The 14,473-nt window shown below is 44.3% G+C and overlaps 1 protein-coding gene across 8 annotated transcripts in view; it reads left to right on the forward strand.

Annotated features, from left to right (window-relative positions):
- Positions 1 to 14,473, forward strand: part of ccdc77 (coiled-coil domain containing 77) — a 204,209-nt gene that overhangs the window by 161,533 nt on the left and 28,203 nt on the right. For all 8 annotated transcript variants that reach the window (XR_010976902.1, XR_010976903.1, XM_068051115.1 and 5 more), the window contains exon 10: positions 13,832 to 13,984. Coding sequence is in view for 6 of the 8 variants with exons in the window: in XM_068051115.1 (XP_067907216.1) it covers positions 13,832 to 13,984 (153 nt within the window). In the remaining 2 variants the exon portion in view is untranslated. The remainder of the gene's footprint in view (positions 1 to 13,831; positions 13,985 to 14,473) is intronic.

Consider the following 14,473-nt stretch of genomic DNA (forward strand, 5'->3'; position numbering starts at 1 on the left):
AAAGATATAGTCCATTGAGAACGAAAGACATCAAGAAGGATGAACCATGCATGGCTAACTAACAAAGGTAAGGATGGTATTGAATTAAAAGAAAAGGCATACAATTCTGTGAAGATTAATGGTAGGCCAAAAGATTGGGAAAGTTTTAGAAACCTAGAAACATAGAAAAATAGGAGCAGGAGTAGGCCATTCGGCCCTTCGAGCCTGCACCGCCATTCAATACGATCATGGCTGATCATCCAAACTCAGTACCCTGTTCCCGCTTTCCCTTAATCCCTTTAGCCCTAAGAACTATATCTAACTCTTTCTTGAATATATTTAATGATTTGGCCTCAACTGCTTTCTGTAGTAGAGAATCTACAAATCCCACTCTGGGTGAAAAAATCCCTCCTCATCTCAGTCCTAAATGGCTTACTCCTTATCCTTAGATTGTGACCCCTGGTCCTGGACTCCCCCGCCATTGGGAACATCCTTCCTGCATCTAGTCTGTCCAGTCCTGTTGGAATTTTGTAGGTTTCTATGAGATCCCCTCTCATTCTTCTAAACTCTAGGGAATACAAGCCTAATCGACCCAATCTCTCTCCATATGTCAGTCCTGCCATCCCAGGAATCAGTCTGGTGAACCTTCGCCAAGGAAACCAGCAAAGGATAATTTTTTTTTTTAAAAGGGAGAATTTAGAATATGAGAGTAAACTACCAAGAAATATAAAAACAGACCAGTAAGAGCTTTGTTATGATCCCTGTGGAGATCAACAAACCAAAAGAATCAAGTTTACTCACTGACCCCACTCGAAGAACGAAACGAACAAGATTTCACTTTTATAAATTTTACTTTAACAATCAAACCAAAATCAACATAATTCATGTTTAATTTAACAGTCAATTTACGGATAATATATACACAATATTACAAATTACACATTAACTATCAGACACAATAAAGATAGATCTCACGGTTTTACTGGGCAGTCCACTCAGCAGATATGGCACCGAACAGCCACAAAGTTCTGCAAAACTCTGAACAACTTAAGGTAGATTTCCAGCTCTGGTTTTCCAAGATGCAGTTACTGATTTAATGCCATCTCGTTGATTGGAAGCGTTGCAGTCTTTCCTTCGACATTTCGGTCTTGTCGCCTCTTGAACATCTTCGGCTTTTCTCACGACATTTTTTATTGGCATGGATCCACCAGTATTTCTTTAAGTCACTGAAAGCAGCTGCCACAACTCATATTTGCCAATGGCTAGCTCGCAGAATCAGTTTCCAGTCTCAGCAGCTTGTCTGCAAAACAACCTGCCGCCTACTTCAACTCTGCAGTCTTGTAATCTGAGCTTCAGTAGCTCTAGTCACTTGCTTCTGGTCAAATGACTGTGTTAGCTGTTCCAACCAGTTCTGACTCCCCAGAACCCTGACGTTTTTAAGGTCTGTCTCAAAAAAAACAAGCTCTGACACTAGAGTCATTGTACCAAACAGAATTCAGCAGGTCATCAGATTACAGTCTACACATGCTCTCCCACTGGTATCGCAAACAGCGGAGCGGATTCCAGCACCTCCTCATTAGCCCCCGGGGAAAAAATGCTTTACTGTATTAAAAAAAAAAGTTTTCTTTACAACAGTTCAGAAATACATCAAGTATTTAACATCATAAACATTTCAACAAACGTACCATATAGGTAACATTTTATATTCCACAATTATACACATGAGCAGGTTTCAAACAACATCATAATATATCATAACTCAGAATCTTCCTGCTTCTTTATAGCCTCTCTTCAAACTCTGGACAGAGCATGAGTAATTATATTGCTTTTTCCTGCAACATGCATAATTTTTAGTGTAAATGGCTGCAACAACAAACTGCAGTGAAACTGCTGGAGGTACTTTGTTCTGAACTTTTCTAGAAACACAAGTGAGTTGTGGTCTGTATAGACTCCTATTTCCCCCTGACTGTTGGTTACATATACCTCAAACTGTCGTAGGGCCAGTACAGACCTAGTCATACCCAGCACAAAGGAAGACAGTTGTTGTTGTTGGTCAGGGTGAAAAAGAGTGAGAGCGCCATACTGATAGGCGATTCAATTGTAAAGGGAACAGACAGGCGTTTCTGTGGACGCAAACGAGACTCCAGGATGCTATGTTGCCTCCCTGGTGCTTGGGTCAAGGATGTCTCGGAGCAGCTGCAGGGCATTCTGAGGGAGAGGGTGAACAGTCAGAGGTTGTGGTACACATTGGTACCAACGACATAGGTAGAAAGAGGGATGAGGTCCTGCAACAAGAATTTAGGGAGCTAGGTCGCAGATTAAAAAGCAGGATCTCAAAGGTTGTAATCTCTGGATTACTCCTGGTGCCACATGCTAGTGAGTATAGGAATAGGAGGATAGAGCAGATGCATGCATTGCTGAGGAGATGGTGCAGGAGGGAGGGCTTTAGTTTCCTGAATCACTGGGTCTGTTTCTGGCAAAGATGGGACCTGTACAAGTTGGACGGGTTGCACCTGAACCGGAACGGGACCAGCATCCTTGTTGGGAGGTTTGCTAGTGCTGTTGGGGTGGGGGGGTTAAACTAATTTGGCAGTGGGGTGGGATACAGAGTGGAGTTACAGTAGGGGGTGATGCACAGTCAAATATAGAAGAGAAACTGAGTCAGTCTGGAAGGCAGAACAAATATAGACCTGTTAATGCACAAGTGAAAAATGCAAGGCTGGATTGCATCTATTTTAATGCAAGGAGTCTTACTAGTAAGGCAGATGAATTGAGGGTGTTAATTAGCACATGGCATTATGATATTATTGCTATCACAGAGACATGGTTGAGGGAGGGAGGGACAGGACTGGCAGCTCAATATTCCAGGGTATAGAATCTTCAGGCGTGACAGGGGAGGGGGTAAAAGGGGAGGTGGCATTGCACTGTTGATCAAGGAGTCAATTACTGCAGTAAGGAGGGATGATATCTTAGACGGTTCCTCAAATGAGGCCATACGGGTAGAACTTTAAAAACAAAAAGGGGGCAATCACTTGGCTGGGAGTGTACTACAGACCTCCAACCAGTCAGGGATAGAGGAGCAGATATGTAGGCAAATCTCAGAGGTGCAAAAATAAGTAGGGGATTTCAACTTCCCCAATATCAACTGGGATAGTCTTAGTGCCAAAGGCTTAAAGGGGGTGGAATTGTTCAAATGCATACAGGAGAGCTTTTTGAGCCAGTAACTAAAAAGTCCTACAAGAGAAGGGGCAGTACTGGACCTAAACCTCGGGAATGAAGCCGGACAAGTGGTAGAAGTGTCAGTGGGGGAGCATTTTGGGGATAGTGACCATAACTCTAAGATTTAAGGTAGTTATGGAAAAAGACAAAGATGGACCAGAAATAATTGGGGGAAGGCCGATTTTAAGATGATAAAACAGAATCTGGCTAAAGTGAACTGGGGGCAGCTACTTGTAGGAAAGTCTACATCAGACCAGTGGGAGTCATTCAAAAAGGAAATAGTGAGACTTTAGAGCCAACATGTACCCATTAAGTTGAAGGGTAGGACCAACAAGTCCAGGGAACCCTGGATGTCAAGGGATACAGAGGATTGGATCAGGAAAAAAAGGAGGCTTACTTTTCAAAGAAAGAACAAAGAACAGTACAGCACAGGGGCAGGCCATTCGGCCCTCCAAGCCTGCGCCGATCATGATACCTGTCTAAACTAAAACCGTCTGCACTTCCGGGGACCGTATCCCTCTGTTCCCATCCTGTTCATATATTTGTCAAGATGCCTCTTAAGATGTCGCTATTGTACCTGCTTCCACCACCTCCCCCGGCAGCAAGTTCCAGGCACTCATCACCCTCTATGTAAAAAAAAAAACTTGCCTCGCACATCCCCTCTGTGTTCACTATGAAGTTTAGGTTTAATTTAGAGATACAGCACTGAAACAGGCCCTTCGGCCCACCGAGTCTGTGCCGACCATCAACCACCCATTTATACTAATCCGACACTAATTCCATATCCCTACCACATCCCCACCTGTCCCTATATTTCCCTACCACCTACCTATACTAGGGGCAATTGCTAATGGCCAATTTACCTATCAACCTGCAAGTCTTTGGCTGTGAGAGGAAACCGGAGCACCCGGAGGAAACCCACGCAGACACAGGGAGAACTTGCACACTCCACACAGGCAGTACCCAGAATTGAACCCGGGTCGCTGGAGCTGTGAGGCTGCAGTGCTAACCACTGCACCACTGTGAGAAGGACAATATCGCTGTAGAGATCCGGGAGGAGGATTGTGATATACTTGAACATATTAGCATTGAAAGGGAGGATGTATTAACTGTTTTAGCGGGCTTAAAAGTGGATAAATCCCCAGTCCCAGATGAGATGTATTCCAGGCTGTTATGTGAGGCAAGGGAGGAGATAGCAGGGGCTCTGACACAAATTTTCAAATCCTCTCTGACTACAGGAGAGGTACTAGAGGATTGGAGGCCAGCGAATGTGATACCATTATTTAAGAAGGGTAGCAGGGATAAACCAGGTAATTACAGGCCGGTGAGTCTAACATCAGTGGTTGGGCAACTATTGGAAAAAATTCTGAGGGACAGGATTAATCTCCACTTGGAGAGGCAGGTATTAATCGGGGATAGACAGCATGGCTTTGTCAGGGGGAGATCATGTCTAAGTAACTTGATTGAATTTTTCGAGGTGGTGCCGAGATGTGTAGATGAGGATAAAGCAGTTGATGTAGTCTATATGGACTTCAGTAAGGCTTTTGTTAAGGTCCTGCGTGGGAGATTGGTTAAGAAGGTAAGAGCCCATGAGATCCAGGGCAATTTGGATCCAAAATTGGCTTAGTGGCAGGAGGCAGAGGGTAATAGTTGAGGGTTGCTTTTGCGAGTGGAAGCCTGTGACCAGTGGTGTACCACAGGGCTCTGTGATGGGACCTTGCTGTTTGTAGTGTACGTTAATGATTTAGACGTGAATATTTGAGGTATGATCAGTAAGTTCGCAGATGACTCAATAATAAGTATACCGTTTTGGATATTGTTGGGGGGTGGGGGGGACCTACCAGGGGAAAGCCACAGCGGCTAGGTCTCTGGCACTGAGCCTGGCTCTGTGGCTCAGAAGGGAAGGGGGGAGAATAGGAGAGCGATAGTGATAGGAGATTCAATGGTGAGAGGAACAGACAGGAGATTCTGTGGTCGCGAACGAGACTCCCGGGTGGTATGTTGCCTCCCGGGTGCCAGGGTCAGGGATGTCTCGGATCGAGTCTACGGGATTCTTAAGGGGGAGGGGGAGCAGCCAGAAGTCGTGGTACACATCGGTACCAATGACATAGCTAGGAAAAGGGATGAGGACCTGAAAAGCGAATATAGGGAGTTAGGTTGGAAGCTAAAAGGCAGGATGAGCAGAGTAGTAATCTCAGGATTGATAACAATGCCACGTGCTAGTGAGGCTAGAAACAGGGAGCGAGTGCAGCTGAACATGTGGCTACAGAGCTGGTGTAAGAGGGAGGGCTTCAGATATGTGGATCATTGGGATACCTTCTGGGGAAGGTGGGACCTGTACAAGAAGGACGGGTTACATCTGAACTGGAGGGGCACCAATATCCTGGGCGGGAGGTTTGCTAGAGCTCTTCTGGAGGGTTTAAACTAGTTTGGCAGGGGGATGGGAACCGGAGCTACGGATCAGTGGATGGGGTAGCTGTTGAACAGGCAGATAGAGTGCAGAGAGTCTGCGAGGAAGGTTAGACAGTTGACAGGGCAAAGTTGCAGCCAGTATGATGGGTTGAAATGTGTCTATTTTAACGCAAGAAGTGTTAGGAATAAGGGTGATGAACTTAGAGCATGGATCAGTACTTGGAGCTACGATGTTGTGGCCATTACAGTGACTTGGATATCACAGGCAGAAATGGATGTTGGATGTTCCGGGGTTTAGATGTTTCAAAAGGAATAGGGAGGGAGGTAAAAGAGGTGGGGGAGTGGTATTGCTAATCAGGGATAGTATCACAGCTGCAGAAAGGGAGGTCGTCGAGGAGGCTCATTATTCTGCTATTAACACTCTCTCTGGACTAATGCTTTGTCTTTCACCACAAGCATGAATACACTGTTTGCTTTTGTCCAAGAACAGCTTTGTTATTTAATCTCTTCTGCCCTCTGCTTGATCACACACCCTCCCTTTTGTTCTCTTCCCTGCCAACACACGCCCCTCCATTTGCTTAAAACCTAATTCTTTTCCAACCGTTGCCAGTTCTGGTGAAAGGTCACAGACTGGAAACATTAACTCTGCTTCTCTCTCTACAGATGCTGCCAGACCTGCTGAGTATTTCCAGCACTTTCTGTTTCTATTTTATTTTACAAATCCATGTTAGCAGAATCTTGATCAGCTGAAAATTTTCATGGCATTCAGCTACTCCATCCTTAATTAAGACTTCAGTAATTTCTTAACACACGTTGGGTTAACTGGTCTATAATTCTGTAATTTTCTCTCTCACTGCTCTTAAATATTGGACTGAGATGCACAATTTTCTAATCTAAAGGAACAGTTCCTGAATCGAGAGAACTTTGGAAGATTACAGTTTGGGCATTTACAATGTTCTCACTGCCTTCCTTTGAAACCCATTGGATGGATACCATCTGGTCCTGGGGATTTGTCACACTGCAGTGACATCATTTTCTTCATTACTTTAGAATTAGAATTAGAACATTACAGCGCAGTACAGGCCCCTCGGCCCTCGATGTTGCGCCGACCTGTGAAACCATCTGACCTACACTACTCCATTTTCATCCATATGTCTATCCAATGACCACTTAAATGCCCTGAAAGTTGGCGAATCTACTACTGCTGCAGGCAGGGCGTTCCATGCCCTTACTACTCTCTGAGTAAAGAAACTACCTCTCACATCTGTCCTATATCTATCACCCCTCAACTTGAAGCTGTGTCCCCTCGAGTTTGCCATCACCATCCGAGGAAAAAGACGCTCACTATCCACCCTATCTAACCCTCTGATTATCTTGTATGTCTCTATTAAGTCACCTCTCCTCCTCCTCCTCTCCAACGAAAACAACCTCAAGTCCCTCAGCCTTTCCTCGTAAGACCTTCCCTCCATACCAGGCAACATCCTAGTAAATCTCCTCTGCACCCTTTCCATAGCTTCCACATCCTTCCTATAATGCGGTGACCAGAACTGCACGCAATACTCCAGGTGCGGTCTCACCAGAGTTTTGTACAGCTGCAGCATGACCTCGTGGCTCCGAAACTCGATCCCCCTACTAATAAAAGCTAACACACCACATGCCTTCTTAACAGCCCTATTAACCTGGGTAGCAACTTTCAGGGATTTATGTACCTGGACACCAAGATCTCTCTGTTCATCTACACTACCAAGAATCTTCCCATTAGCCCAGTACTCTGCATTCCTGTTACTCCTTCCAAAGTGAATCACTTCACACTTTTCCGCATTAAACTCCATTTGCCATCTCTCAGCCCAGCTCTGCAGCCTATCTATGTCCCTCTGTACCCTACAACATCCTTCGGCACTATCCACAACTCCACCGACCTTAGTGTCATCTGCACATTTACTAACCCACCCTTCTACACCCTCTTCCAGGTCATTTATAAAAATGACAAACAGCAGTGGCCCCAAAACAGATCCTTGCGGTACACCACTAGTAACTAAACTCCAGGATGAACATTTGCCATCAGCCACCACCCTCTGTCTTCTTTCAGCTAGCCAATTTCTGATCCAAAGCTCTAAATCACCTTCAACCCCATACTTCCGTATTTTCTGCAATAGCCTACCGTGGGGAACCTTATCAAACGCTTTACTGAAATCCATATACACCACATCCACTGCTTTACCCTCATCCACCTGTTTGGTCACCTTCTCGAAAAACTCAATAAGGTTTGTGAGGCACGACCTACCCGTCACAAAACCGTGCTGACTATCGCTAATGAACTTATTCTTTTCAAGATGATTATAAATCCTGTCTCTTATAACCTTTTCCAACATTTTACCCACAACCGAAGTAAGGCTCACAGGTCTATAATTACCAGGGCTGTCTCTACTTCCCTTCTTGAACAAGGGGACAACATTTGCTATCCTCCAGTCTTCCGGCACTACTCCTGTCGACAATGACGACATAAAGATCAAGGACAAAGGCTCTGCAATCTCCTCCCTAGCTTCCCAGAGAATCCTAGGATAAATCCCATCTGGCCCAGGGGACTTATCTATTTTCACGCTTTCCAAAGTTGATAACACCTCCTCCTTGTGAACCTCAATCCCATCTAGCCTAGTAGCCTGAATCTCAGTATTCTCCTCGACAACATTTTCTTTCTCTACTGTAAATACTGACGCAAAATATTCATTTAACACTTCCCCTATCTCCTCTGATTCCACACACAACTTCCCACTACTATCCTTGATTGGCCCTAATCTAACTCTAGTCATTCTTTTATTCCTGATATACCTATAGAAAGCCTTAGGGTTTTCCCTGATCCTATCCGCCAATGACTTCTCGTGTCCTCTCCTTGCTCTTCTTAGCTCTCCCTTTAGATCCTTCCTGGCTAGCTTGTAACTCTCAAGCGCCCTAACTGAGCCTTCACGTCTCATCCTAACATAAGCCGCCGCCTTCCTCTTGACAAGCGCTTCAACTTCTTTAGTAAACCACGGCTCCCTCGCTCGACAACTTCCTCCCTGCCGGACAGGTACATACTTATCAAGGACACGCAGTAGCTGCTCCTTGAATAAGCTCCACATTTCGATTGTTCCCATCCCCTGCAGTTTCCTTCCCCATCCTACACATCCTAAATCTTGCCTAATCGCATCATAATTTCCTTTCCCTCAACTATAATTTTTGCCCTGCGGTATATACCTGTCCCTGCCCATCGCTAAGGTAAACCTAACCGAATTGTGATCGCTATCACCAAAGTGCTCACCTACATCTAAATCTAACACCTGGCCGGGTTCATTTCCCAGTGCCAAATCCAATGTGGCATTGCCCCTGGTTGGCCTGTCTACATACTGTGTCAGAAATCCCTCCTGCACACACTGGACAAAAACTGACCCATCTAAAGTACTCGAACTATAGTATTTCCAGTCGATATTTGGAAAGTTAAAGTCCCCCATAACAACTACCCTGTTACACTCGCCCCTGTCGAGAATCATCTTTGCTATCCTTTCCTCTACATCTCTGGAACTATTTGGAGGTCTATAAAAGACTCCCAACAGGGTAACCTCACCTCTCCTGTTTCTAACCTCGGCCCATACTGCCTCAGTAGACGAGTCCTCAAACGTCCTTTCTGTCGCTGTAATACTCTCCTTGATTAACAATGCCACACCCCCCCCTCTTTTACCATCTTCTCTGTTCTTACTGAAACATCTAAATCCCGGAACCTGCAACACCCATTCCTGCCCCTGCTCTACCCATGTCTCCGAAATGGCCACTACATCGAGATCCCAGGTACCAACCCATGCTGCAAGCTCACCCACCTTATTCCGGATGCTCCTGGCGTTGAAGTAGACACACTTTAAACCAGGTTCTTGCTTGCCAGTGCCCTCTTGCGTCCTTGTAACCTTATCCCTGACCTCACTACTCTCAACATCCTGTACACTGGCACGACAATTTAGGTTCCCATTCCCCTGTTGAATTAGTTTAAACCCCTCCGAAGAGCACTCGCAAATCTCCCCCCCAGGATATTGGTACCCCTCTGGTTCAGGTGAAGACCATCCTGTTTGTAGAGGTCCCACCTACCCCAGAAAGAGCCCCAATTATCCAGGAAACCAAAACCCTCCCTCCTGCACCATCCCTGCAGCCACGTGTTCAACTCCTCTCTCTCCCTATTCCTCGCTTCGCTATCACGTGGCACGGGCAACAACCCAGAGATAACAACTCTGTTTGTTCTCGCTCTAAGCTTCCACCCTAGCTCCCTGAATTTCTGTCTTAAAACCCCATCTCTCGTCCTACCTATGTCGTTGGTGCCTATGTGGACCACGACTTGGGGCTGCTCCCTCTCCCCCTTAAGGATCCCAAAAACACGATCCGAGACACCACGAACCCTGGCACCTGGGAGGCAACACACCAACCGTGAGTCTCTCTCGTTCCCACAGAACCTCCTATCTGTTCCCCTAACTATGGAGTCCCCAATGACTAATGCTCTGCTCCTCTTCCTCCTTCCCTTCTGAGCAACAGGGACAGACTCTGTGCCAGATATCTGTACCCCATTGCTTACCCCTGGTAAGTCGTCCCCTGCAACAGTATCCAAAACTGTATACCTGTTGTTGAGGGAAACGGCCACAGGGGATCCCTGCACTGCCTGCTGGTTCCCTCTCCTTCCCCTGACGGTAACCCATCTACCTACTACTTTTACCTGAGGTGTGACTACCTCCCCATAACTCCTCTCAATAACCTCCTCCGCCTCCCGAATGATCCGAAGTTCATCCAGCTCCAGTTCCCTAACGCGGTTCTCGAGGAGCTGGAGTTGGGTGCACTTCCTGCAGATGCAGTCAGCAGGGACACTCTTGGCGACCCTTACCTCCCACATTCTGCAGGAGGAACATACAACTGCCTTAACTTCCATTCCCTCTATTCTAAATTCCCAACAAATCTACTGAAAAACCAAAAAAAAATGTCAAAACTTGTTAGGTTAGCAATCCAACGGACAGAACTTCTTAAATAAAAAGCTTACCTTATCAACACAACAGAGTCCTTTTTTTTTGGTTAGAGGAGGAGGGTGGGTGGGAGACACTACACATGTAGTGTCTCAGGTACAGCCACCACCCAAATATATAGTTTTTACTTACCCAGCAGTCCCCTGGTCCTCCGAAAACAAAAGGGAATTCACTTTTAAACTTACACTGAAATTGACTTCGCAGCTGTGAGCCCGCTCCCGCACCTCCGTTACTGTCAAAGCTGCAGTCACCGAAACTAAAAAAAAAACTGTCTTACTGACCTTAATTTTGGTTTCCTTGGTTATTCTGGCATGCTGATCTCTTCCTCTAATATAAATACTGACACATAGTAATTATTCAACATGTCTGCCATTTCCTTATTTCCGTTGGCAATATCACTCTTAACGGTTTTCAGAGGGCCCGTATAGCTCCTAGGCATATTTTTCCAAATATTATTGTAAATGTATTTTTGTTGATTTTGATAGTGCTTGTGAGTTTGTTTTCATATTCATTTTTGTAGCTCTTATTATCCATTTGGTCACATTTTGTTGTTCTTTATATTATCTTCCAGTTATCAGGATCAGTGCTTGTTTTTGCATAAGATCATAAGAAATAGGTGCAGGAGTAGGCCGTTCTGCTCCTCGAGCCTGCTCTGCCATTCAGTAAGATCAAGGCTGATCTGACTGTGGCCTTAACTCCACCTTCCTGCCTGCTCCCCCATAACCCTTGTAGATTAAAAAAATATTTCTGTATGCTTTATCATTTCATTTTATGTTGTCTCTTACCGCTTTAGCAAGCAGATCACTTGCCCTTTAAGTGTATAAACTGGTTCTGTATCACATTAAATTATTTTTTGAACACCTCCACAGACTTAAGTCATTTTTACCAATTAACAGATGTGTACAGTTTATTGTCAACAGTCTCGCTCTCATCACATTAAAGTCAGTTTTACCTAAATCAAAATGTGAACTGTTTCGTGTTTCTTCCTTTAGGCTGAATAGCTACTTGTCAGCCAACATGAACACAATGGGCTGAATGGCCTCTTTCCATGCTGTAAATTTCTATGATTTCAAATACTACGTTGAACAGGTCACATTATGATCACTAGTAGATAAATTTTCATGCACCAATAGGCTGTTAACTAAATCTAACTTATTATTCATTACTAAATCTAATGTTGATTCTAGGACATATCGCTTCAGAAAACTATCCCAGACACATTCCAGAAATTTGTGCCTTTCTGTCATGAGCTTGTCTGCTTATCTCAATCCATAATCCCCCATTACAACTATTCTGCCTTCCTCTGATATCATTTGAAGTGATTTCATCCTTGTACACTCCTCCCCCTCTACCTATTAGTATCCTTGCACCCAAAAGCCCCATCTTTATTATTGGAACCTACTTGAATGCCTGAAAACAGGTGCAATTAGCAGAAACTCTCAATGGTAATTAATTCAATTTGGGGGCGTGTGAGGTTTTGATGGTTTCTGCTTCTTGCACGATTGTTTTTAAAACTAGTGCATAAGATCACAGAAATTCTGCTTGCAGTGAGCCTGTTTAATTTCCTGGTATCAATCTAAAAACACGTGCTCATTTAGGGAAATCTCTTGGAAACTTTTTTCCATATTCTTTTACTGTAAATGTACAACCCTCTCTCTGTTTCACACCCTAACAGCCCACACTATACTAAAAGCAAAATACTGCTGATGCTGGAAATCTGAAATAAAAACACAAAGTACTGGAAATACTCAGCAGGTCTGGCAGTATGTGTGGAGAGAGAAGCAGAGTTAACGTTTCAGGTCAGTGACCTTTCATCAGAACTATTCACAAACATTAACTCTGCTTCTCTCTCCGCAGATGCTGCCCGACCTACTGAGTATTTCCAGCACTTTGTTTTTATTTTAGCCCACATTATACATTAGTTTTATAATGCTTACGTCTTGTTAAACAGTTCACCTTCCAAATTGCTGCAACAATACCCCAGGATGTCTAACATCTGTTTAACTGCAGTTCAGTCTTCTAGTAGATAGAGGAGCAGGACATCGGGTAGTCAATAGTTCAACTATTGTAACAAAATCCCTGTTGTTACGATCAGGTGAGGAGGGGTTGAAAGGCTCCCCTCTTATCTCTCTTCTTGTTTGACCGCAACAGGGTTTATTCCTTTTTAAACAATGTGCTTACCAATTCAATGAGTGTTTAACGCTTTATGTGCTATGATCATAAAAGAACCAATCGGGCAGGCTTTTCTGGCGTTTAACCAAGAAAGAGGTTAGTTTATTACACTTAATATCAAATCCCAATCTAAGTGAAAATAATACGCTCCAACTTTCTCTCACACACACACACTCACACAGGAGAATCACGCACACAAATAGGTTACAGAACGATGAAGAATAGTTTTGTTGGATTAGAGTCTAGAACAAATAATAATATAGTCTGGGGTCTGGTAATTCAGTTGACTTCTGGCTGAATTTGTGGTTCTGAAGTTTCTGGCTGGTAGAATTGCACTTGCAGCTGGTCTACCTGGTTCAGGGGTTTCTTGGAGACAGTGATGTAAGTGACTTTCTCTCTGGGTTCTCTGTCTGTGGCGATGATGGGCTTTGATGTTCCGCAGTCGCAGACAGGTTTCGAAACTTGCGGAGAGAGAGCGAAAGAGACACAACCCCACCGGGGTCCTGTACTGGTTAGCTCTCAAAGCTTGCCTGCTGTGTGTCACAAAAACTTAAAGTTTACACAACCTGGGGAGATTGTCACAGGGTTCTCTCTCTATTCTTTTTTCCTTAATGAGGTCCAAAGTCTAAGAATCCCAAATGTCTCTCAGGTCGTATTGTATCGGTGTTTACCCTTTGGAGGTACATCTCCACTAGTGGATGTTCCAAGATGGCTTTTAATGTCTTGCTAACGAAGATGATACTAGATAATTTACTCAACTGTTTAAAGCATTGTCCTGGATGGGAGCTTTTTAGACATGCGTCTCCACTTTGATGCCTTGGAATGTGAGGTATTTCAATGCTATCTTAGCTGCCAGTTTTTAAAATGTTGGATGTAGGATTCCAGCTTTCCTTTGTAAAAGTTTAATGTAGGTTTCCAACTGATGAATTAAAAATCCTCATTCAGCATAGCATGTTTTTCTGACACTGTCTAATCGCTCAGTCTGAGGGTTCTGAATCCTGTGTATTGCTTTGTTTCAGGAACGTTCTGATAAAACGGTGAAACGGCTTCAACTAATGACACAGCGATATGAGGCGCTGGAGAAGCGACGAGGGATGGAAGTAGAAGGCTTTAAAAATGACATCAAGCTGCTGCGCCAGCGGCTGAAGGGTGTAGAGAAGCAGCTGTTTAAGGTATGCCCAAGCATTTAATATTCACCAGGATTACACTCTACACTGTGAATGTAATTCTCAACCTTTCTCAAAAGCTTTACATTTTTTGGCTCAGGATCTGACCTGGCCAATGACCTACTGTCAGGTCACTGCCAATTCCACTCCCACAGGACATTACACAGTGTAGTTACCCACCCAGCCACTAGCTAAAAATGTCAAACAAAGCACATGTTAGCCTGACATCAGTAATGGGGAAAATGCTAGAGTCCATTATAAAAGATGTAATAGAGCACTTGGAAAACAGTGACAGGATCGGAAAAAGACAACATGGATTTACAAAAGGGAAATCATGCTTGGCAAATCTACTGGAATTTTTTGAGGATCTAACTAGTAGAATAGATAAAGGAGAACCAGTGGATGTGGTGTATTTGGACTTTCAGAAAGCTTTCCATAAGGTTCCACATAAGAGATTAGTGTGAAAAATTAAAGCACATGGGTTTGGGGGTAGGG

Source organism: Heterodontus francisci, chromosome 18, assembly GCF_036365525.1.
Source record: "Heterodontus francisci isolate sHetFra1 chromosome 18, sHetFra1.hap1, whole genome shotgun sequence".
Lineage (NCBI taxonomy): Eukaryota > Metazoa > Chordata > Chondrichthyes > Heterodontiformes > Heterodontidae > Heterodontus > Heterodontus francisci.